This window comes from Phyllobates terribilis, unplaced genomic scaffold (assembly GCF_046119375.1).
Source record: "Phyllobates terribilis strain yellow unplaced genomic scaffold, ASM4611937v1 Scaffold_4__5_contigs__length_816908805, whole genome shotgun sequence".
Taxonomy (NCBI): domain Eukaryota; kingdom Metazoa; phylum Chordata; class Amphibia; order Anura; family Dendrobatidae; genus Phyllobates; species Phyllobates terribilis.
Window position 1 is genome coordinate 797,352,583 of NW_027362764.1, and position 26,590 is coordinate 797,379,172.

Sequence of the window (26,590 nt, forward strand, 5' to 3'; positions counted from 1 at the left end):
GGAGTAACAGAGGAAATATGGGGACAACAAGGGGAGTAGCAGGTAACACACTATAGCCGACAATCCACAGTTTGGCTAGATGTAGCAGAGTCTACATGGTTGTAATCAGCAGTTTTACACTTAGCTGACTCTTGTTCCCCACAAGGCCGTTGCCGGCTGATGCCGGTGTTGTTTTCTTCAGGCTTCCCTGCCTAAACAATGCTCCATCTTCTGGCGTCAGTAGGCAGTCTCCGGTTTGACCCGCTGAGCCCCTAGTCCGTAACACTGCACCTCACTTGCTCGGCTCTACGGACCCTGCGTCTTTTCTCCCTCTAGTCGGGCTTGACCCCAACTGACAACTCCCTGCTTTCCCGCGCAAAACTCCTTTTTTCCCTCTTCCTAGACAAGCCCCCAGCTTCCCAGTCACCTGACTCCTGTGCTCGCAGTCTGTCTTCCCCCTGCAACCAGAGGCACGGCCCTGGCAGTTCCGGATCCCTTGTTCTGAAAGTACTTACACCCTGGTCTTTCCCCTTACACAGACGCGAGGCAAATGCTAGTAAAAGAATCTTTTTGAACTTGGTCATCTACACCAGTAAGGCCGGGCAGTGGAGTAGACTTGTCACAATAAATCGCCAGTCATAAATGAGTCTTATGAACCCTTGGCAGGGCAAATCTCTCTCACTTTCTCCACGCAATAAACAGAACTCAGTATCCTCCTGGTCTTGTCCATGCCAGCTGATATTGCCTTTAGCTCCATACATTTCACATTGACCCGGTTTCTTGACTATCCCTATACCAGCTCGCTTGAGTAAGTGGTAGATTCCTCACTGTGGTCATCCATGCTGAGCCCGGTGGTTAGACAACTGAAGGCGCTGTGACGCTATTATCGCATTGTCCAAACCTTGGTCACAAGAACATCTGATATCACGTATATAATATATATACTGCTGGAGTTGGGGCTTAGAGCAGATCACATGTACGCAGCACAGTCCGTATAATCAAGGATGAAGAAAAGAAGCATCCAGAGGTGGAAAAGTCAGAACTTTAATGGAAATGTGAAATACAGACATTTACAGAATAGAAAAATATAAAACAAAACCCCACAAAAATCCAATTCTGAGAGAGACGAGAATCCACAATATTCAACACAGACGGCCAATCCAGCGAGGGAAAGGAGTGATGGGAGAAAGGACCGGAGTAATGGGATCAGGGACCGGACTGATGGGAGCAGGGATATAACTGATATTAGCAGGGAGCAGAATAATGGGAGTAGGGAAAGGACTGATGGAAGCAAGGACAGGACTGGTGAGAGCAAGGACCGAACTGATAGGAGCAGAGAGTGGACAGATGGGAGTAGGGACAGCACTGATGGGAGCAGGGACAGGACTCATGAAAGCAAGAACTGAAGTGATGGGAGCAGGGACAGGACTGATGAGAGAAAGGACTGGACTGATGGGAGAAAGGACTGGACTGATAGGAGCAGAAAGTGGACTGATGGGAGTAGGGACATGACTGATGGGAGCAGGGACAAGACTGATGGGAACAAGGACCAGACTGATGGGAACTGGGATCAGACTGATGGGAGAAAGGATGGGAGCAAGGACAGGAGTGATGGGAGGAAGGACCGGACTGATGGGAGAAGGGGCTGGACTGATGGGAGCAAGGACCGGAGTAACGAGAGAAAGGATCGGACTGATGGGAGCATGGACCGGACTGATGGAATCAGGGACCGGAGTAATGGAAGAGAAGACCGGATTGATGGGAGTAGGGACAGGAGGGATGTGAGGAAGGACTGGACTTATGGGAGAAGAGACTGGACTGATGGGAGCAAGGACCAGACTGATGGGAGCAAGGATCGAATTAATGGGAGCAGGGGCAGGACTGATGGGAGCAGGGACAGGACTGATGGGAGCAGGGACAGGAGTGTTGTGAACAGGGACCGGAATGATGGGAGCAGGAGTGATGGGAGCAATGACCGGATTGAGTGGAGCAGGGACTAGACAGTTTGGAGCAAGGAGAGGAGTGAAGGGAGCACGGATCAGACTGATGGGAGCAGGGACACAAGCGATGGGAGCAGGAACAGAACTGATGGGAGCAGCTACCGGACTGATGGGAACAGGGATATGACTGATGGGAACAGGGACAGTACTAATTGAAGCAGGGCTATGACTGATGAGAGCAGAGAAGGCACTGATGAGAGCAGGGACAGGAGTAATGGGTGCTGGCATGGGATTGGTGGGAGCTGGAATGAGACTGATGGGAGCTGGGATGGGACTGATGGGATGTGTGGCTGGTCCATGGTCTCGGGTATTCCTGGTTTTCTCTCCCCCTTTTCATGGTCTGCTCTTGGTGGGACACTGGATCTTGTAGCCGACCATATAGGCCTGGATGTAGACCCGGACTTGGTTTATCCTATCAGAGAGAAACAGATGGAGATTTGTAATAAAACCTTCCCCTCATCATTTCTCCCAGACCCTCACGTGGCTCCTGTGTGTACTGTATGTATGTAGCTATTGGATATGGTAGGGCTCCGTCTCCACTGCACTCGCCCTTCTAATTCTTCCTTGTTCTCTCGCTGAAGTTCCTTACTTTCCCTGATGCCTGTTTACACTCCTGCATGATGAAATGTCATCCAGGGGGTCAGCACATTCTCTGAGCGGCCGGACAGTCACAGCCCACTGCAATGGTATCAATATGGCGGATGTACTCAAGTGACACGACTCCACGCAGGAGTGTAAGCAGGAGCGCTGCAGAAGAGGGGAAACAATAATGTGTTCAGGAAACACACAATGTCATTATCTCAGCATTTTGGGTCATTTTTTATTTCCATAAAACCTTGCCATAACGCATTGCTCAGAGGGGGCTGATAACAAAAGGAAAGGTTCAGTGCATTCTCCAACCTTAATCCATCATGATTAGTAATCCTAGAGAATAGAGTGTGATGGATGGAGGGCACAGATACTGGAGCATGGGCAAGATGGAGACAGGTTGGAACCTACAAGACCATGTCCTGTCCACCCAGATGTCATGTGATGGTGAGGTGAAGACATACATAGTGAATGGATTGGTGCCTGCAGACAATAAGCCATAAAGCATCGCTCAGAGGGGACTGATAACAAGAGGAAAGGTTCTACAATTTCCAACCTGAATCCTTCATGATTACTAATCCTAGATAAGAGAGTGTGATGGATGGGGGGACTGATGGCAGGGCATGGGCATGATGAAGAGGGGTTGGTACCAACATGAATATGTCCTGACTGTCTTCTTAAATGTGTGATGCGTGTAGTATCTACCAGATTCATCATCCCCTCGAGCGCCAGCAGTGAGGGCACGGTCCTGGTCCTGTACCTGTACTTGGTGCAGAGCTGAGCCCCCAGTGGTCCGCATCGCTCCACATAACTTTCTCTCACCCCTTGACGTACAGCTCTGGAGGTGCTCATCTTCATTGTCACAATCGGACAAGTCCTGCAAGAGAGTAAATGAAACCTTCGCAGTATGACATCATCACAACGTGAACGATCAGTCACCGGACCTCCAGGCCTGGACCTTTGGCAACAATGGAGAATTGTAATAATCTCAATCATAGTACCTAATGCCAGTCAGCTGCCCCTAAAGCTGGGAAAATACCATTTTATAAAAGATAGGGCATGGTTTCTAGAGAAGACGATGGTATTTTGTGCCCTGGTTCATCCCGACAGCTGCTGGTAATACCCCAGACCATGATACACAGCGTCAGAGGCTGCAATCATCTCCATATGGAGGTTGTCAGATGTTAATAAGGGGAATTTATCCTTCTCGATATACCAGGAAACTGACCCAAAGAAGTTGCAGTTTTTTCTCTCAAACCACATTTTTATAAAACTTTAGGGGGTTTTTCATTTACCCGCCACTTCTTAGAGGGACAGAGTTCAGCCGCGGAAGGGGGGGGGGGAAGTGGTCAACTGCGGCACGACATGTCTACTATCATTTACTCCAGAAATATGGCGTCAATGATGCGGCTCCTAAGCTCTAACAGGAGAAAGAGCAAAGTGTTGCCAGTATTGCTGGAGAAGTTTTTAGCTTTATTCCCAGCAGTTTTAGGCTGTGTTCACACCTTCATTAGAGGCTTGGGTCACCAACTCTATAAAAAAATACTGGACTACAAAGCTCCTGAACCAGCCCCAGAACCCTCAGTAATATCTGTGTCACTTACAGCTTGTCGCAGCGATGCCCGGCGGTGCCCTCCGCACACTCACACTTATTGGAGGTTTTGCAGGTTCCTCCATGTTGGCAGGGTGGGACACACGGCTCAGTCACCGCTAGAAGAGATCACAGAGGGTTCAATATGATACAAGCTGATACATTGTTACTAAGGGGAAGTCCTGACCAGTTCTCCACTGGTCTCCTGTTCTCCCACCCAAAAAAATGTCTGCAATGTGACCTGCTGTCTCGCCACTAAGTCACAAGCAACCGCCATTGAGACCAATGATGGCGAGCGGCACTTGTAAGCGGGGCGTCACCAACGCGGTGATATCAAAATGACTGGTGGCAGCAGCAGAGAGGCAGCGCTGGAGCAGCGGAAGGCAATGACGGGTGAAATAAAAAAACTAAAAGTGGACGACCCCTTTAAGTCATGGCTGGAAATGCTTTAAAGGGAATTAGATCTGGAAGGATGGAGGTAGATGATGCCAGATATGGAGGAGATAAGAAGAGACATTTTGGAGGGAGGAAGAAATCACCAGGTGATAGGAAGGGAGAAGCGGTAAGTGAGCACGAAGCAGAGGAGGAAGAGAAGGATGCAGGACCCGACTACGGAGGGGTTTGTTGTAGTCTGTTACCGTGGAAACACAAAGGTCTATATAGAAACATCATAAAAATTAGAGCGATTGGAGGATGATTTATGAGGGACTGAGCGTCAGCTGCCCAAGGACTGAGCGTCAGCTGCCCAAGGACTGAGCATCGTCTGTCCAAGCACTGAGCGACGGCTGCCCAAGGACTGAGCGACGGCTGCCCAAGAACTGAGCATCAGCTGCCCAAGGACTGAGCATTGGCTGCCCAAGGACTGAGCATCGTCTGTCCAAGCACTGAGCGACGGCTGCCCAAGGACTGAGCGACGGCTGCCCAAGAACTGAGCATCAGCTGCCTAAGGACTGAGCATTGGCTGCCCAAGGACTGAGCATCGTCTGTCCAAGCACTGAGCGACAACTGCCCAAGAACTGAGCATCAGCTGTCCAAGGACTGAGCATCAGCTGCCCAAGGACTGAGCATCGTCTGTCCAAGCACTGAGCGACAACTGCCCAAGAACTGAGCATCAGCTGCCCAAGGACTGAGCATTGGCTGTCCAAGCACTGAGCGACGGCTGCCCAAGGACTGAGCGTCAGCTACCCAAGGACTGAGCGTCAGCTGCCCAAGGACTGAGCATTGGCTGTCCAAGCACTGAGCGACAGCTGCCCAAGGACTGAGTGACGGCTGCCCAAGAACTGAGCATCAGCTGCCCAAGAACTGAGCGTCAGCTGCCCAAGGACTGAGCGACGGCAGCCCAAGAACTGAGCGTCTGCTGCTCAAGGACTGAACACCGGCTGCCCAAGGATTGAGCACCGGCTGCCCAAGGACTGAGCGTCGGCTGCCCAAGGACTGAGCGCCGGCTGCCCAAGTACTGAGCAACGGCTGCCCAAGGACTGAGCGCCGGCTCCCAAGTACTGAGCGACGGCTGCCCAAGGACTGAGCGACGGCTGCCCAAAGACTGAGCCTCGAGTGCCCAAGCACTGAGCGTCAGCTGCTCAAGGACTGAGCATCGGCTGCCCAAGGACTGAGCGTTGGCTGCCCAAGGACTGAGCGCCGGCTGCCCAAGGACTGAGCGCCGGCTGCCCAAGGACTGAACGCCGGCTGCCCAAGGACTGAGCGTTGGCTGCCCAACGACTGTGCGATGGCTGCCCAAGGACTGAGTCTGAGCGACGGCTGCCCAAAGACTGAGCCTCGAGTGCCCAAGCACTGAGCGTCGGCTGCTCAAGGACTGAGCGTCGGCTGCCCAAGGACTGAGCGTTGGCTGCCCAAGGACTGAGCGCGGGCTGCCCAAGGACTGAGCGCCGGCTGCCCAAGGACAGAACGCCGGCTGCCCAAGGACTGAGCGTTTGCTGCCCAAGGACTGAGCGTCGGCTGCCTAAGGACAGAACACCGGCTGCCCAAGGACTGAGCATCGGCTGCCCAAGGACAGAGCGTCGGCTGTCCAAGGACTGAGCACCGGCTGCCCAAGGACTGAGCGTCGGCAGCCCGAGGACTGAGCGTCGGCAGCCCGAGGACTGAGCGCCGGCTGCCCAAGGATGAGTGCCGGCTGCCCAAAGACTGAGCCAATAAACCAGCAAACAGGAGGTATGGGAGGGACTCATCCTTCAGGGCATTATAGCAGCAGACTGGCACTGAGAGGTTGGAGCGGATCCTTTCCTGCTAGATGTGATCATCTCCTGGTGGGTTTATCAGCAGACACAGATGTAATTAGATCCTCACCGGCCTCGCACTGTGCTCCCAGGAATCCTACGGGACAGCGGCACACGTTGTATCCTGAGCACCGGCCGCCATTTACACAGGGCTTGTCACACCGGATGGGTTCTGCAAGAAGAGGTGATTCCAGCCATCAGTCTGAGATCCAGGTGGAGGAGCAGAGCGGGATCAGCCAGCCTGCGGGTCCCATCTATTTACTGATCCCAATGACAACCGCAGAATTGTGAGCGCAGCTCTGAAGGAACAGGAATGTCAGGAGTTCACACAGGCGCTCTCTTCAGTGTTTATATTGTGTTATGGGGTGTAATGTTTACCTGCATGACCACGGGCACTGACATATACAGGCAGGGAGGTAACAAGGCAGGAGGGGTAAATGGGAAACAGACAACCCCCCAAAAAGAAGGATGATCCTCACCTATCTGACAGCGAGCTCCGAGCCACCCACTAGGGCACACGCACCTGTTCACATCAATGCATTTCCCTCCATTCTGGCAGATGGGAGAACAAAGAGCTGAAAAGAGGGGCAGAAATCAGCAGGACTATCCATATACACTGGAACATCACACACATCTTACATAGGACTGCAGGTGACATCTACTACATTATATGTACTCAGAGAGTTATCACTGTGTTATCTGTGGTGTTACATAGGACTGCAGGTGACATCTACTACATTATATGTACTCAGAGAGTTATCACTGTGTTATCTGTGGTGTTACATAGGACTGCAGGTGACATCTACTACATTATCTGTACTAAGAGTTATCACTGTGTTATCTGTGGTGTTACATAGGACTGCAGGTGACATCTACTACATTATCTGTACTCAGAGAGTTATCACAGTGTTATCTGTGGTGTTACATAGGACTGCAGGTGACATCTAATACATTATCTGCACTCAGAGAGTTATCACTGTGTTATCTGTGGTGTTACATAGGACTGCAGGTGACATCTACTACATTATCTGTACTCAGAGAGTTATCACTGTGTTATCTGTGGTGTTACATAGGACTGCAGGGAACATCTACTACATTATCTGTACTCAGAGAGTTATCACTGTGTTATCTGTGGTGTTACATAGGACTGCAGGGAACATCTACTACATTATCTGTACTCAGAGAGTTATCACTGTGTTATCTGTGGTGTTACATAGGACTGCAGGTGACATCTACTACATTATCTGTACTCACAGAGTTATCACGGTGTTATCTGTGGTGTTACATAGGACTGCAGGTGACATCTACTACATTATCTGTACTCAGAGAGTTATCACTGTGTTATCCGTGGTGTTACATAGGACTGCAGGTGACATCTACTACATTATCTGTACTCAGATAGTTATGACTGTGTTATCTGTGGTGTTACATAGGACTGCAGGTGACATCTACTACATTATCTGTACTCAGAGAGTGATCACTGTGTTATCTGTGGTGTTACATAGGACTGCAGGTGACATCTACTACATTATCTGTACTCAGAGAGTGATCACTGTGTTATCTGTGATGTTACATAGGACTGCAGGTGACATCTACTATATTATCTGTACTCAGAGAGTTATCACTGTGTTATCTGTGGTGTTACATAGGACTGCGGGTGACATCTACTAGATTATCTGTACTCAGAGTTATCACTGTGTTATCTGTGGTATTACATAGGACTGCAGGTGACATCTACTATATTATCTGTACTCAGAGAGTTATCACTGTGTTATCTGTGGTGTTACATAGGACTGCAGGTGACATCTACTATATTATCTGTACTCAGAGTTATCACTGTGTTATCTGTGGTATTACATAGGACTGCAGGTGACATCTACTACATTATCTGTACTCAGAGTTATCACTGTGTTATCTGTGGTGTTATATAGGACTGCAGATGACATATACTACATTATCTGTACTCGGAGAGTTATCACTGTGTTATCTGTGGTGTTACATGGGACTGCAGGTGACATCTACTACATTATCTGTACTCAGAGTTATCACTGTGTTATCTGTGGTGTTACATAGGACTGCAGGTGACATCTACTATATTATCTGTATTCAGAGAGTTATCACTGTGCTATCTGTGGTGTTACATAGGACTGCAGGTGACATCTACTACATTATCTGTACTCAGAGAGTTATCACTATGTTATCTGTGGTGTTACATAGGACTGCGGGTGACATCTACTACATTATCTGTACTCAGAGAGTTATCACTGTGTTATCTGTGGTGTTACATAGGACTGCAGGTGACATCTACTACATTATCTGTACTCAGAGTTATCACTGTGTTATCTGTGGTGTTACATAGGACTGCAGGTGACATCTACTATATTATCTGTATTCAGAGAGTTATCACTGTGTTATCTGTGGTGTTACATAGGACTGCAGGTGACATCTACTATATTATCTGTATTCAGAGAGTTATCACTGTGTTATCTGTGGTGTTACATAGGACTGCAGGTGACATCTACTACATTATCTGTACTCAGAGAGTTATCACTGTGTTATCTGTGGTGTTACATGGGACTGCAGGTGACATCTACTACATTATCTGTACTCAGAGTTTTCACTGTGTTATCTGTGGTGTTACATGGGACTGCAGGTGACATCTACTACATTATCTGTACTCAGAGAGTTATCACTGTGTTATCTGTGGTGTTACATAGGACTGCAGGTGACATCTACTACATTATCTGTACTCAGAGAGTTATCACTGTGTTATCTGTGGTGTTACATGGGACTGCAGGTGACATCTACTACATTATCTGTACTCAGAGAGTTATCACTGTGTTATCTGTGGTGTTACATGGGACTGCAGGTGACATCTACTACATTATCTGTACTCAGAGTTATCACTGTGTTATCTGTGGTGTTACATGGGACTGCAGGTGACATCTACTACATTATCTGTACTCAGAGTTATCACTGTGTTATCTGTGGTGTTACATAGGACTGCAGGTGACATCTACTACATTATCTGTACTCAGAGTTATCACTGTGTTATCTGTGATGTTACATAGGACTGCAGGTGAAATCTACTATATTATCTGTATTCAGAGAGTTATCACTGTGTTATCTGTGGTGTTACATAGGACTGCAGGTGACATATACTACATTATCTGTACTCAGAGTTATCACTGTGTTATCTGTGATGTTACATAGGACTGCAGGTGACATCTACTATATTATCTGTACTCAGAGAGTTATCACTGTGTTATCTGTGGTGTTACATAGGACTGCAGGTGACATCTACTACATTATCTGTACTCAGAGAGTTATCACTGTGTTATCTGTGGTGTTACATAGGACTGCAGGTGACATCTACTACATTATCTGTACTCAGAGAGTTATCACTGTACTATCTGTGGTGTTACATAGGACTGCAGGTGACATCTACTACATTATCTGTACTCAGAGTTATCACTGTGTTATCTGTGATGTTACATAGGACTGCAGGTGAAATCTACTATATTATCTGTATTCAGAGAGTTATCACTGTGTTATCTGTGGTGTTACATAGGACTGCAGGTGACATATACTACATTATCTGTACTCAGAGTTATCACTGTGTTATCTGTGATGTTACATAGGACTGCAGGTGACATCTACTATATTATCTGTACTCAGAGAGTTATCACTGTGTTATCTGTGGTGTTACATAGGACTGCAGGTGACATCTACTACATTATCTGTACTCAGAGAGTTATCACTGTGTTATCTGTGGTGTTACATAGGACTGCAGGTGACATCTACTACATTATCTGTACTCAGAGAGTTATCACTGTACTATCTGTGGTGTTACATAGGACTGCAGGTGACATCTACTACATTATCTGTACTCAGAGAGTTATCACTATGTTATCTGTGGTGTTACATAGGACTGCGGGTGACATCTACTACATTATCTGTACTCAGAGAGTTATCACTGTGTTATCTGTGGTGTTACATAGGACTGCAGGTGACATCTACTACATTATCTGTACTCAGAGTTATCACTGTGTTATCTGTGATGTTACATAGGACTGCAGGTGACATCTACTATATTATCTGTATTCAGAGAGTTATCACTGTGTTATCTGTGGTGTTACATAGGACTGCAGGTGACATCTACTACATTATCTGTACTCAGAGAGTTATCACTGTGTTATCTGTGGAGTTACATAGGACTGTAGGTGACATCTACTACATTATCTGTACTCAGAGAGTTATCACTGTGTTATCTGTGGTGTTACATAGGACTGCAGGTGACATCTACTACATTATCTGTACTCAGAGAGTTATCACTGTGTTATCTGTGGTGTTACATAGGACTGCAGGTGACATCTACTACATTATCAGTGCTCAGAGAGTTATCACTGTGTTATCTGTGGTGTTACATAGGACTGCAGGTGACATCTACTACATTGTCTGTACTCAGAGAGTTATCACTGTGTTATCTGTGGTGTTACATAGGACTGCAGATGACATCTACTACATTATCTGTACTCAGAGAGTTATCACTGTGTTATCTGTGGTGTTACATAGGACTGCAGGTGACATCTATTACATTATCTGTACCCAGAGAGTTATCACTGTGTTATCTGTGGTGTTACATAGGACTGCAGATGACATCTACCACATTATCTGTACTCAGAGAGTTATCACTGTGTTATCTGTGATGTTACATAGGACTGCAGGTGACATCTACTACATTATCTGTACTCAGAGAGTTATCACTGTGTTATCTGTGGTGTTACATAGGACTGCAGGTGACATCTACTACATTATCTGTACTCAGAGAGTTATCACTGTGTTATCTGTGGTGTTACATAGGACTGCAGGTGACATCTACTACATTATCTGTACTCAGAGATATCACTGTGTTATCTGTGGTGTTACATAGGACTGCAGGTGACATCTACTACATTGTCTGTACTCAGAGAGTTATCACTGTGTTATCTGTGGTGTTACATAGGACTGCAGGTTACATCTACTACATTATCTGTACTCAGAGATATCACTGTGTTATCTGTGGTGTTACATAGGACTGCAGGTGACATCTACTACATTGTCTGTACTCAGAGAGTTATCACTGTGTTATCTGTGGTGTTACATAGGACTGCAGGTGACATCTACTACATGATCTGTACTCAGAGCTATCACTGTGTTATATGTGGTGTTACATAAGATAAGATAAGATAAGATAAGATAAGATATACTTTATTTATCCCGTAGGAAATTGCGGTATCACAGCAGCAGAACACAGATCTCGAACATGACACATATGATAACATAACATTTGGAATGCTTTAGACATTGCTTTTCAGACATTTGTTAAACACCCCCATAGCTGTTGGAACAAACGATCTCCTGTATTTTTCCTTTTTACACCTTAGTTGTATTAGGCGATTGCTGAATGTGCTCTTCTGTTTCGCAAACAGTTCATAAAGCGGGTGTGTGTTGTTGCCCATTATAGCTCTGCACTTCTTCTTAATCCTTTCCTCTACCACCTCTTCAAAAGTCCCAAGCTGTAGGCCCACCGTCGCGCTAGCCTTCTTTATAAGTTTGTTGAGCTTGTTGGCGTCAGCAACACGCACACTGTTACCCCAGCAAATTATTGCCGCAAAGGTGGCACTAGCCACAATGGATTGGTAGAACACCTCAAGCATTTTGCCACACACATTAAAAGACCTTAACTTCCTTAGGAAGTACAATCTACTCATCCCCTTCTTGTAGACCTTCTCCACGTGGCACTTCCAGTCTAGCTTGCTATCCAGGTAAACCCCCAAATATTTGAAACTGTCCACCATCTCCACATCCTGACCGTCAATGGTAACAGGTAGGCATACCTTCTTGCACCTTCCATAGCTCATCACCAACTCCCTGGTTTTCTTAACATTTAGTTCTAGATGGTTAGCCTGGCACCATACTACAAAGTCCGCAACCACCCTTCTATATTCCTCTTCATCCTGGTCCTTCCCAATACCGCCAACTATCACAGAGTCATCCGAGTACTTCTGGAGGTAACAACGGTCTGATTTATACTGAAAGTCAGCTGTGTACAATGTAAAGAGGAATGGCGACAGCACTGTTCCCTGCGGGGCTCCGACACTGCTCAGTACACTATCTGATGTAGCCGTCCCCCACCTAACAAACTGTGGCCTATCCGACAGGTAGTCAATTATCCAATTCACAAGTCCCTCATCCACCGCCATTTTAATCAACTTTCCACGCAGTAAGAGTGGCTGTAATGTGTTGAACGCACTAGAGAAATCAAAGAACAAAGCACGCACTGTGGTTCCATCATTGTCCAAAAAGGAATGTACTGTTTGTAGCAGAGACGCTACAGCATCGTCCACCCCCAGTCCCTGCCGGTACGCAAACTGAAGAGCATCAGTATGCGCCATCACCCTCGGACACAAGTGAGCAAGTACTATTCTCTCCAAGGACTTCATCGCATGCGATGTTAAGGCCACCGGTCTATAGTCCCCCGGGGAAGTCGGGAAGGTAGTCTTGGGAACCGGCACCAGGCAGGAAGTCTTCCATAGCACTGGTACTCTCTTTGATTGTAAGCTCTGGTTAAAGAGATGCTGGAAGACAGTACACAACTCATTTGCACACACTCTGAGGACACGTGGACTGAGACCGTCAGGCCCTGCTGCTTTGCCAATGGCCAGCTTACTAAACTGGTCCCTCACGTCATTTTTGGAGACCGAGAAATGATCTATTTCACCCCCTGTTAATTTAGCTAGTTGTTCCCCGGCCTCCTCCCCCTTCCCTGCTGCTACCGCACCTTTATTGCTGAATCTATTGAAGAACTCATTCATTTCATTAGCCATTCTAAATCCACCACCCACCTGCTCCGACCTTGCCTTAAACCCAGTCACTAGCTTCATTCCAGCCCACACCTCTCTGGAGCTTTTTCGTGCAAATTGATTTTCTAATTTAACTCTGAATGCCTCACGGGCAATCTTAATTTTCCCCTTTAGGTCTCGCTGTATAATTTTCAATGCCTCCTTGTCCTTCCTTTTAAAAGCCAGTTTTTTCATGTTTAGTAAATGTTTCAACTCTTTTGTAATCCATGGCTTATTGTTTGCATAACACCGAATCTCTTGAACAGGTACTACAATGTCCATACAGAAGTTGATGTAATCAGTAACTCTGCCAGTAATCTCATTAACATCACAATTCTCTTTCATGGTACACAACACCTCCCAGTCTGTACAATCAAAGCAGTCTTGTAACGCCTCCTCTGCTGCTGGACACCACTTCCTTATCTTTTTAATTGTCACTGGTTGTTTGCGGACGTCTGGTTGGTAAGCAGGAGACAATAGTATGAGGTTGTGGTCAGATTTCCCCAGGGGGGGTAATGCAGCCGATGAATAAGCATTCTTAACATTAGCAAAGAGGAGATCCAGTGTGTTGTTGTCCCGTGTAGGACATTTGACATATTGATAGAACTTTGGTATTGCAGATGAGATCTTTACTCGATTGAAATCCCCAGAAATTACAGTTAGAGAGTTTGGGTGTTTAGTCTGAAGCCGGGCCATCACCCCTGACAACACATCCCCAGCAGCCTCTGGGTTCGCACATGGTGGTATATACATCACAACTACAATAACAAGAGTGAATTCTCTAGGCAGATAGTAAGGCCTGAGGCCCACTGCTAACAGTTCAATATTTGGACAGCAATGTTTCTCCTTAACAGTTACATGCCCCTGATTGCACCATCTGTTGTTAATGTAGAGTATCACTCCTCCACCTTTTTTCTTGCCGCATCTAACTCTCTCTCTATCAGCCCGAACCATTTGAAACCCTGGTACCGAGACACATGAATCTGGGACCTCCTCATGCAGCCAGGTTTCTGTAAAGCACATGAGACTGCATTCCCTAAACTCCTTCTGGGTCTTACTCAGAGCCAGCAGTTCATCCGACTTATTTCCCAGCGATCGTACGTTACCCATGATAATGGATGGGACCACTGGTTTAAACCTTCTCCTCCAGGACTTGATCTTCTTGCCTGCTCTGCAGCCTCTGAAAGGTCTCCTTATTTCCCGTGGAACATTCAGTATTGCCTCTGCTGGAGAAGACTTTATCCTGCGCAGTTCCAGAAGATGATCCCTAGAATACACTGCTCGTTTAGCAACAGACCTAGGGTCCACCATCCCGTCATTGTTTCCACCCGTCACACCAGTCCTCTCCATGGCAAATCGTATGCAGTGACCTCCACCGCTCACATATGGCTGTATCCCTGTCACAGGCTGTGGGTAGCAGCATGCATCCTTCAGTAGCATTAGCTGAGATGGTCCGTATTGCGTGCCCCAGAGTGTCTGTACCTGCAGGAGACTTGTAAGTGGTGGAAGAAGATCCAGGTGCAGATCTCGTGCTGTGTGCCCAGCAGCAGTTGATAGTGTGGGAAGTGTTGTATCTTCCATCCCCAATAGACGAGTATACAGGAACGTTGCAATCCAGAGAAGGTAATAAAATAATAAAATAAAATAACTGTAACAAAACTGTAACTGAAATAAAGTAGAAGCTTCTGCTGCTGCAATGGTCTGCCAGTAGTCCGGCGCCGTATTGTCTCCACAATAGGCGCCGGACTAGGACTGCAGGTGACATCTACTACATTGTCTGTACTCAGAGAGTTATCACTGTGTTATCTGTGGTGTTACATAGGACTGCAGATGACATCTACTACATTATCTGTACTCAGAGAGTTATCACTGTGTTATCTGTGGTGTTACATAGGACTGCAGATGACATCTACTACATTATCTGTACCCAGAGAGTTATCACTGTGTTATCTGTGGTGTTACATAGGACTGCAGGTGACATCCACTACATTATCTGTACTCAGAGAGTTATCACTGTGTTATCGGTGGTGTTACATAGGACTGCAGGTGACATCTACTACATTATCTGTACTCAGAGAGTTATCACTGTGTTATCTGTGGTGTTACATAGGACTGCAGGTGACATCTACTACATTATCTGTACTCAGAGAGTTATCACTGTGTTATCTGTGGTGTTACATAGGACTGCAGGTGACATCTACTACATTATCTGTACTCAGAGAGTCATCACTGTGTTATCTGTGGTGTTACATAGGACTGCAGGTGACATCTACTACATTATCTGTACTCAGAGAGTTATCACTGTGTTATCTGTGGTGTTACATAGGACTGCAGATGACATCTACTACATTATCTGTACTCAGAGAGTTATCACTGTGTTATCTGTGGTGTTACATAGGACTGCAGGTGACATCTACTACATTATCTCTACTCAGAGAGTTATCACTGTGTTATCTGTGGTGTTACATAGGACTGCAGGTGACATCTACTACATTATCTGTACTCAGAGCTATCACTGTCTTATCTGTGGTGTTACATAGGACTGCAGATGACATCTACTACATTATCTGTACTCAGAGAGTTATCATTGTGTTATCTGTGGTGTTACATAGGACTGCAGGTGACATCTACTACATTATCTGTACTCAGAGCTATCACTGTCTTATCTGTGGTGTTACATAGGACTGCAGGTGACATCTACTACATTGTCTGTACTCAGAGAGTTATCACTGTGTTATCTGTGGTGTTACATAGGACTGCAGGTGACATCTACTACATTATCTGTACTCAGAGCTATCACTGTCTTATCTGTGGTGTTACATAGGACTGCAGGTGACATCTACTACATTATCTGTACTCAGAGAGTTATCACTGTGTTATCTGTGGTGTTACATAGGACTGCAGGTGAGATCTACATTATCTGTACTCAGAGATATCACTGTGCTATCTGTGGTGTTACATAGGACTGCGGGTGACATATACTACATTATTTGTACTCAGAGAGTTATCACTGTGCTATCTGTGGTGTTACATAGGACTGCAGGTGACATCTACTACACTACTACATTATCTGTACTAAGAGAGTTATCACGGTGTTATCTGTGGTGTTACATAGGACTGCAGATGACATCTACTACATTTTCTGTACTCAGAGAGTTATCACTGTGTTATCTGTGGTGTTACATAGGACTGCAGATGACATCTACTACATTATCTGTACTCAGAGAGTTATCACTGTGTTATCTGTGGTGTTACATAGGACTGCAGATGACATCTACTACATTATCTGTACTCAGAGAGTTATCACTGTGTTATCTGTGGTGTTACATAGGACTGTAGATGACATCTACTACATTATCTGTACTCAGAGAGTTATCACTGTGTTATCTGTGGTGTTACATAGGACTGCAGGTGACATCTACTACATTATCTGTACTCAGAGAGTTATCACTGTGTTATCTGTGGTGTTACATAGGACTGCAGGTGACATCTACTACATTGTCTGTACTCAGAGAGTTATCACTGTGTTATCTGTGGTGTTACATAGGACTGCAGGTGACATCTACTACATTATCTGTACTCAGAGCTATCACTGTCTTATCTGTGGTGTTACATAGGACTGCAGATGACATCTACTACATTATCTGTACTCAGAGAGTTATCACTGTGTTATCTGTGGTGTTACATAGGACTGCAGGTGACATCTACTACATTATCTGTACTCAGAGCTATCACTGTCTTATCTGTGGTGTTACATAGGACTGCAGGTGACATCTACTACATTGTCTGTACTCAGAGAGTTATCACTGTGTTATCTGTGGTATTACATAGGACTGCAGATGACATCTACTACATTGTCTGTACTCAGAGAGTTATCACTGTGTTATCTGTGGTGTTACATAGGACTGCAGTTGACATCTACTACATTGTCTGTACTCAGAGAGTTATCACTGTGTTATCTGTGGTGTTACATAGGACTGCAGATGACATCTACTACATTATCTGTACTCAGAGAGTTATCACTGTGTTATCTGTGGTGTTACATAGGACTGCAGATGACATCTACTACATTATCTGTACTCAGAGAGTTATCACTGTGTTATCTGTGGTGTTACATAGGACTGCATGTGACATCTACTACATTATCTGTACTCAGAGAGTTATCACTGTGTTATCTGTGGTGTTACATAGGACTGGAGGTGACATCCACTACATTATCTGTACTCAGAGAGTTATCACTGTGTTACCTGTGGTGTTACGTAGGACTGCCGGTGACATCTACTACATTATCTGTACTCAGAGAGTCATCACTGTGTTATCTGTGGTGTTACATAGGACTGCAGGTGACATCTACTGCTTTATCTGTACTCAGAGAGTTATCACTGTGTTATCTGTGATGTTACATAGGACTGCAGGTGACATCCACTACATTATCTGTACTCAGAGAGTTATCACTGTGTTATCTGTGGTGTTACATAGGACTGCAGGTGACATCTACTACATTGTCTGTACTCAGAGAGTTATCACTGTGTTATCTGTGGTGTTACATAGGACTGCAGATGACATCTACTACATTATCAGTGCTCAGAGAGTTATCACTGTGTTATCTGTGGTGTTACATAGGACTGCAGGTGACATCTACTACATTGTCTGTACTCAGAGAGTTATCACTGTGTTATCTGTGGTGTTACATAGGACTGCAGATGACATCTACTACATTATCTGTACTCAGAGAGTTATCACTGTGTTATCGGTGGTGTTACATAGGACTGCAGGTGACATCTATTACATTATCTGTACCCAGAGAGTTATCACTGTGTTATCTGTGGTGTTACATAGGACTGCAGATGACATCTACCACATTATCTGTACTCAGAGAGTTATCACTGTGTTATCTGTGGTGTTACATAGGACTGCAGGTGACATCTACTACATTGTCTGTACTCAGAGAGTTATCACTGTGTTATCTGTGGTGTTACATAGGACTGCAGGTGACATCTACTACATGATCTGTACTCAGAGCTATCACTGTGTTATATGTGGTGTTACATAGGACTGCAGGTGACATCTACTACATTGTCTGTACTCAGAGAGTTATCACTGTGTTATCTGTGGTGTTACATAGGACTGCAGATGACATCTACTACATTATCTGTACTCAGAGAGTTATCACTGTGTTATCTGTGGTGTTACATAGGACTGCAGATGACATCTACTACATTATCTGTACTCAGAGAGTTATCACTGTGTTATCTGTGGTGTTACATAGGACTGCAGATGACATCTACTACATTATCTGTACTCAGAGAGTTATCACTGTGTTATCTGTGGTGTTACATAGGACTGTAGATGACATCTACTACATTATCTGTACTCAGAGAGTTATCACTGTGTTATCTGTGGTGTTACATAGGACTGCAGGTGACATCTACTACATTATCTGTACTCAGAGAGTTATCACTGTGTTATCTGTGGTGTTACATAGGACTGGAGGTGACATCCACTACATTATCTGTACTCAGAGAGTTATCTCACTGTGTTATCGGTGGTGTTACATAGGACTGCAGGTGACATCTACTACATTATCTGTACTCAGAGAGTTATCACTGTGTTATCTGTGATGTTACATAGGACTGCAGGTGACATCTACTACATTATCTGTACTCAGAGAGTTATCACTGTGTTACCTGTGGTGTTACATAGGACTGCCGGTGACATCTACTACATTATCTGTACTCAGAGAGTCATCACTGTGTTATCTGTGGTGTTACATAGGACTGCAGGTGACATCTACTGCTTTATCTGTACTCAGAGAGTTATCACTGTGTTATCTGTGGTGTTACATAGGACTGCAGGTGACATGTACTACATGATCTGTACTCAGAGAGTTATCACTGTGTTATCTGTGATGTTACATAGGACTGCAGGTGACATCTACTACATTATCTGCACTCAGAGAGTTATCACTGTGTTATCTGTGGTGTTACATAGGACTGGAGGTGACATCCACTACATTATCTGTACTCAGAGAGTTATCACTGTGTTATCTGTGGTGTTACATAGGACTGCAGGTGACATCTATTACATTATCTGTACCCAGAGAGTTATCACTGTGTTATCTGTGGTGTTACATAGGACTGCAGATGACATCTACCACATTATCTGTACTCAGAGAGTTATCACTGTGTTATCTGTGGTGTTACATAGGACTGCAGGTGACATCTACTACATTGTCTGTACTCAGAGAGTTATCACTGTGTTATCTGTGGTGTTACATAGGACTGCAGATGACATCTACCACATTATCTGTACTCAGAGAGTTATCACTGTGTTATCTGTGGTGTTACATAGGACTGCAGGTGACATCTACTACATTGTCTGTACTCAGAGAGTTATCACTGTGTTATCTGTGGTGTTACATAGGACTGCAGATGACATCTACTACATTATCTGTACCCAGAGAGTTATCACTGTGCTATCTGTGGTGTTACATAGGACTGCAGGTGACATCCACTACATTATCTGTACTCAGAGAGTTATCACTGTGTTATCTGTGGTTTTACATAGGACTGCAGGTGACATCTACTACATTATCTGTACTCAGAGAGTTATCACTGTGTTATCTGAGGTGTTACATAGGACTGCAGGTGACATCTACTACATTATCTGTACTCAGAGAGTTATCACTGTGTTATCTGTGGTGTTACATAGGACTGCAGGTGACATCCACTACATTATCTGTACTCAGAGAGTTATCACTGTGTTATCGGTGGTGTTACATAGGACTGCAGGTGACATCTACTACATTATCTGTACTCAGAGAGTTATCACTGTGTTATCTGTGGTGTTACATAGGACTGCAGGTGACATCTACTACATTATCTGTACTCAGAGAGTTATCACTGTGTTATCTGTGGTGTTACATAGGACTGCAGATGACATCTACTACATTATCTGTACTCAGAGAGTTATCACTGTGTTATCTGTGGTGTTACATAGGACTGCAGGTGACATCAACTACATTATCTGTACTCAGAGAGTTATCACTGTGTTATCTGTGGTGTTACATAGGACTGCAGATGACATCTACTACATTATCTGTACTCAGAGAGTTATCACTGTGTTATCTGTGGTGTTACATAGGACTGCAGATGACATCTACTACATTATCTGTACTCAGAGAGTTATCACTGTGTTATCTGTGATGTTACATAGGACTGCAGGTGACATCTACTACATTATCTGTACTCAGAGAGTTATCACTGTGTTACCTGTGGTGTTACATAGGACTGCAGGTGACATCTACTACATTATCTGTACTCAGAGAGTTATCACTGTGTTATCTGTGGTGTTACATAGGACTGCAGATGACATCTATTACATTATCTGTACTCAGAGAGTTATCACTGTGTTATCTGTGGTGTTACATAGGACTGCAGGTGACATCAACTACATTATCTGTACTCAGAGAGTTATCACTGTGTTATCTGTGGTGTTACATAGGACTGCAGGTGACATCTACTACATTATCTGTACTCAGAGAGTTATCACTGTGTTATCTGTGGTGTTACATAGGACTGGAGGTGACATCCACTACATTATCTGTACTCAGAGAGTTATCACTGTGTTATCGGTGGTGTTACATAGGACTGCAGGTGACATCTACTACATTATCTGTACTCAGAGAGTTATCACTGTGTTATCTGTGATGTTACATAGGACTGCAGGTGACATCTACTACATTATCTGTACTCAGAGAGTTATCACTGTGTTACCTGTGGTGTTACATAGGACTGCCGGTGACATCTACTACATTATCTGTACTCAGAGAGTCATCACTGTGTTATCTGTGGTGTTACATAGGACTGCAGGTGACATCTACTGCTTTATCTGTACTCAGAGAGTTATCACTGTGTTATCTGTGGTGTTACATAGGACTGCAGGTGACATGTACTACATGATCTGTACTCAGAGAGTTATCACTGTGTTATCTGTGATGTTACATAGGACTGCAGGTGACATCCACTACATTATCTGTACTCAGAGAGTTATCACTGTGTTATCTGTGGTGTTACATAGGACTGCAGGTGACATCTACTACATTGTCTGTACTCAGAGAGTTATCACTGTGTTATCTGTGGTGTTACATAGGACTGCAGATGACATCTACTACATTATCAGTGCTCAGAGAGTTATCACTGTGTTATCTGTGGTGTTACATAGGACTGCAGGTGACATCTACTACATTGTCTGTACTCAGAGAGTTATCACTGTGTTATCTGTGGTGTTACATAGGACTGCAGATGACATCTACTACATTATCTGTACTCAGAGAGTTATCACTGTGTTATCTGTGGTGTTACATAGGACTGCAGGTGACATCTATTACATTATCTGTACCCAGAGAGTTATCACTGTGTTATCTGTGGTTTTACATAGGACTTTAGATGACATCTACCACATTATCTGTACTCAGAGAGTTATCACTGTGTTATCTGTGGTGTTACATAGGACTGCAGGTGACATCTACTACATTGTCTGTACTCAGAGAGTTATCACTGTGTTATCTGTGGTGTTACATAGGACTGCAGATGACATCTACCACATTATCTGTACTCAGAGAGTTATCACTGTGTTATCTGTGGTGTTACATAGGACTGCAGGTGACATCTACTACATTGTCTGTACTCAGAGAGTTATCACTGTGTTATCTGTGGTGTTACATAGGACTGCAGATGACATCTACTACATTATCTGTACCCAGAGAGTTATCACTGTGCTATCTGTGGTGTTACATAGGACTGCAGGTGACATCCACTACATTATCTGTACTCAGAGAGTTATCACTGTGTTATCTGTGGTTTTACATAGGACTGCAGGTGACATCTACTACATTATCTGTACTCAGAGAGTTATCTCTGTGTTATCTGAGGTGTTACATAGGACTGCAGGTGACATCTACTACATTATCTGTACTCAGAGAGTTATCACTGTGTTATCTGTGGTGTTACATAGGACTGCAGGTGACATCCACTACATTATCTGTACTCAGAGAGTTATCACTGTGTTATCGGTGGTGTTACATAGGACTGCAGGTGACATCTACTACATTATCTGTACCCAGAGAGTTATCACTGTGTTATCTGTGGTGTTACATAGGACTGCAGGTGACATCCACTACATTATCTGTACTCAGAGAGTTATCACTGTGTTATCGGTGGTGTTACATAGGACTGCAGGTGACATCTACTACATTATCTGTACTCAGAGAGTTATCACTGTGTTATCTGTGGTGTTACATAGGACTGCAGGTGACATCTACTACATTATCTGTACTCAGAGAGTTATCACTGTGTTATCTGTGGTGTTACATAGGACTGCAGGTGACATCTACTACATTATCTGTACTCAGAGAGTTATCACTGTGTTATCTGTGGTGTTACATAGGACTGCAGATGACATCTACTACATTATCTGTACTCAGAGAGTTATCACTGTGTTATCTGTGGTGTTACATAGGACTGCAGGTGACATCAACTACATTATCTGTACTCAGAGAGTTATCACTGTGTTATCTGAGGTGTTACATAGGACTGCAGGTGACATCTACTACATTATCTGTACTCAGAGAGTTATCACTGTGTTATCTGTGGTGTTACGTAGGACTGCAGGTGACATCTACTGCATTATCTGTACTCAGAGAGTTATCACTGTGTTATCTGTGGTGTTACATAGGACTGCAGGTGACATCTACTACATTATCTGTACTCAGAGCTATCACTGTCTTATCTGTGGTGTTACATAGGACTGCAGGTGACATCTACTACATTGTCTGTACTCAGAGAGTCATCACTGTGTTATCTGTGGTGTTACATAGGACTGCAGGTGACATCTACTACATTATCTGTACTCAGAGAGTTATCACTGTGTTATCTGTGGTGTTACATAGGACTGCAGGTGACATCTACTACATTATCTGTACTCAGAGCTATCACTGTCTTATCTGTGGTGTTACATAGGACTGCAGGTGACATCTACTACATTGTCTGTACTCAGAGGGTTATCACTGTGTTATCTGTGGTGTTACATAGGACTGCAGGTGACATCTACTACATTATCTGTACTCAGAGCTATCACTGTCTTATCTGTGGTGTTACATAGGACTGCAGGTGACATCTACTACATTATCTGTACTCAGAGAGTTATCACTGTGTTATCTGTGGTGTTACATAGGACTGCAGGTGACATCTACTACATTATCTGTACACAGAGAGTTATCACTGTGTTATCTGTGGTGTTACATAGGACTGCAGGTGACATCTACTACATTATCTGTACTCAGAGCTATCACTGTGTTATCTGTGGTGTTACATAGGACTGCAGGTGACATCTACTACATTATCTGTACTCAGAGAGTTATCACTGTGTTATCTGTGGTGTTACATAGGACTGCAGGAGAGATCTACATTATCTGTACTCAGAGATATCACTGTGCTATCTGTGGTGTTACATAGGACTGCGGGTGACATATACTACATTATTTGTACTCAGAGAGTTATCACTGTGTTATCTGTGGTGTTACATAGGACTGCAGGTGACATCTACTACATTATCTGTACTCAGAGAGTTATCACTGTGTTATCTGTGGTGTTACATAGGACTGCAGGTGACATCTACTACATTATCTGTACTCAGAGAGTTATCACTGTGTTATCTGTGGTGTTACATAGGACTGCAGGAGAGATCTACATTATCTGTACTCAGAGATATCACTGTGCTATCTGTGGTGTTACATAGGACTGCGGGTGACATATACTACATTATTTGTACTCAGAGATTTATCACTGTGTTATCTGTGGTGTTACATAGGACTGCAGGTGACATCTACTACACTACTACATTATCTGTACTAAGAGAGTTATCACGGTGTTATCTGTGGTGTTACATAGGACTGCAGATGACATCTACTACATTATCTGTACTCAGAGAGTTATCACTGTGTTATCTGTGGTGTTACATAGGACTGCAGGTGACATCTACTACATTATCTGTGCTCAGAGAGTTATCACTGTGTTACCTGTGGTGTTACATAGGACTGCAGATGACATCTACCACATTATCTGTACTCAGAGAGTTATCACTGTGTTATCTGTGGTGTTACATAGGACTGCAGGTGACATCTACTACATTGTCTGTACTCAGGGAGTTATCACTGTGTTATCTGTGGTGTTACATAGGACTGCAGATGACATCTACTACATTATCTGTACTCAGAGTTATCACTCTGTTATCTGTGGTGTTACATAGGACTGCAGGTGACATCTACTGCATGATCTGTACTCAGAGCTATCACTGTCTTATCTGTGGTGTTACATAGGACTGCAGGTGACATCTACTACATTGTCTGTACTCAGAGGGTTATCACTGTGTTATCTGTGGTGTTACATAGGACTGCAGGTGACATCTACTACATTATCTGTACTCAGAGCTATCACTGTCTTATCTGTGGTGTTACATAGGACTGCAGGTGACATCTACTACATTATCTGTACTCAGAGAGTTATCACTGTGTTATCTGTGGTGTTACATAGGACTGCAGGTGACATCTACTACATTATCTGTACTCAGAGAGTTATCACTGTATTATCTGTGGTGTTACATAGGACTGCAGATGACATCTACTACATTATCTGTACTCGGAGAGTTATCACTGTGTTATCTGTGGTGTTACATAGGACTGCAGATGACATTTACTACATTATCTGTACTCAGAGAGTTATCACTGTGTTATCTGTGGTGTTACATAGGACTGCAGGTGACATCTACTACATTATCTGTGCTCAGAGAGTTATCACTGTGTTATCTGTGGTGTTACATAGGACTGCAGATGACATCTACTACATTATCTGTACTCAGAGAGTTATCACTGTGTTATCTGTGGTGTTACATAGGACTGCAGGTGACATCTACTACATTATCTGTACTCAGAGAGTTATCACTGTGTTATCTGTGGTGTTACATAGGACTGCAGGTGACATCTACTACATTATCTGTACTCAGAGAGTCATCACTGTGTTATCTGTGGTGTTACATAGGACTGCAGGTGACATCTACTGCATTATCTGTACTCAGAGAGTTATCACTGTGTTATCTGTGGTGTTACATAGGACTGCAGGTGACATCCACTACATTATCTGTACTCAGAGAGTTATCACTGTGTTATCGGTGGTGTTACATAGGACTGCAGGTGACATCTACTACATTATCTGTACTCAGAGAGTTATCACTGTGTTATCTGTGGTGTTACGTAGGACTGCAGGTGACATCTACTACATTATCTGTACTCAGAGAGTTATCACTGTGTTATCTGTGGTGTTACATAGGACTGCAGGTGACATCTACTACATTATCTGTACTCAGAGAGTCATCACTGTGTTATCTGTGGTGTTACATAGGACTGCAGGTGACATCTACTGCATTATCTGTACTCAGAGAGTTATCACTGTGTTATCTGTGGTGTTACATAGGACTGCAGGTGACATCTACTACATTATCTGTACTCAGAGCTATCACTGTCTTATCTGTGGTGTTACATAGGACTGCAGGTGACATCTACTACATTGTCTGTACTCAGAGAGTCATCACTGTGTTATCTGTGGTGTTACATAGGACTGCAGGTGGCATCTACTACATTATCTGTACTCAGAGAGTTATCACTGTGTTATCTGTGGTGTTACATAGGACTGCAGGTGACATCTACTACATTATCTGTACTCAGAGCTATCACTGTCTTATCTGTGGTGTTACATAGGACTGCAGGTGACATCTACTACATTGTCTGTACTCAGAGAGTCATCACTGTGTTATCTGTGGTGTTACATAGGACTGCAGGTGACATCTACTACATTATCTGTACTCAGAGAGTTATCACTGTGTTATCTGTGGTGTTACATAGGACTGCAGGTGACATCTACTGCATTATCTGTACTCAGAGAGTTATCACTGTGTTATCTGTGGTGTTACATAGGACTGCAGGTGACATCTACTACATTATCTGTACTCAGAGCTATCACTGTCTTATCTGTGGTGTTACATAGGACTGCAGGTGACATCTACTACATTGTCTGTACTCAGAGAGTCATCACTGTGTTATCTGTGGTGTTACATAGGACTGCAGGTGACATCTACTACATTATCTGTACTCAGAGCTATCACTGTCTTATCTGTGGTGTTACATAGGACTGCAGGTGACATCTACTACATTATCTGTACTCAGAGAGTTATCACTGTGTTATCTGTGGTGTTACATAGGAC

At 44.3% G+C, this 26,590-nt stretch overlaps 1 protein-coding gene across 3 annotated transcripts in view; it reads right to left on the minus strand.

Moving 5' to 3' along the window:
- Nucleotides 1-1,003: 1,003 nt before the first annotated feature.
- The window catches only part of LOC141266090 (uncharacterized), a 327,069-nt gene continuing 301,482 nt past the window's right edge, over nt 1,004-26,590 (minus strand). For all 3 annotated transcript variants that reach the window (XM_073679998.1, XM_073679999.1, XM_073680000.1), the window contains 5 exons: nt 6,872-6,967; nt 6,463-6,564; nt 4,172-4,277; nt 3,328-3,444; nt 1,004-2,391 (listed from right to left, as the gene is read on the minus strand). In XM_073679998.1, coding sequence (XP_073536099.1) covers nt 2,313-2,391; nt 3,328-3,444; nt 4,172-4,277; nt 6,463-6,564; nt 6,872-6,967 — 500 coding nt within the window. In that variant the 3' untranslated portion in view covers nt 1,004-2,312. The remainder of the gene's footprint in view (nt 2,392-3,327; nt 3,445-4,171; nt 4,278-6,462; nt 6,565-6,871; nt 6,968-26,590) is intronic.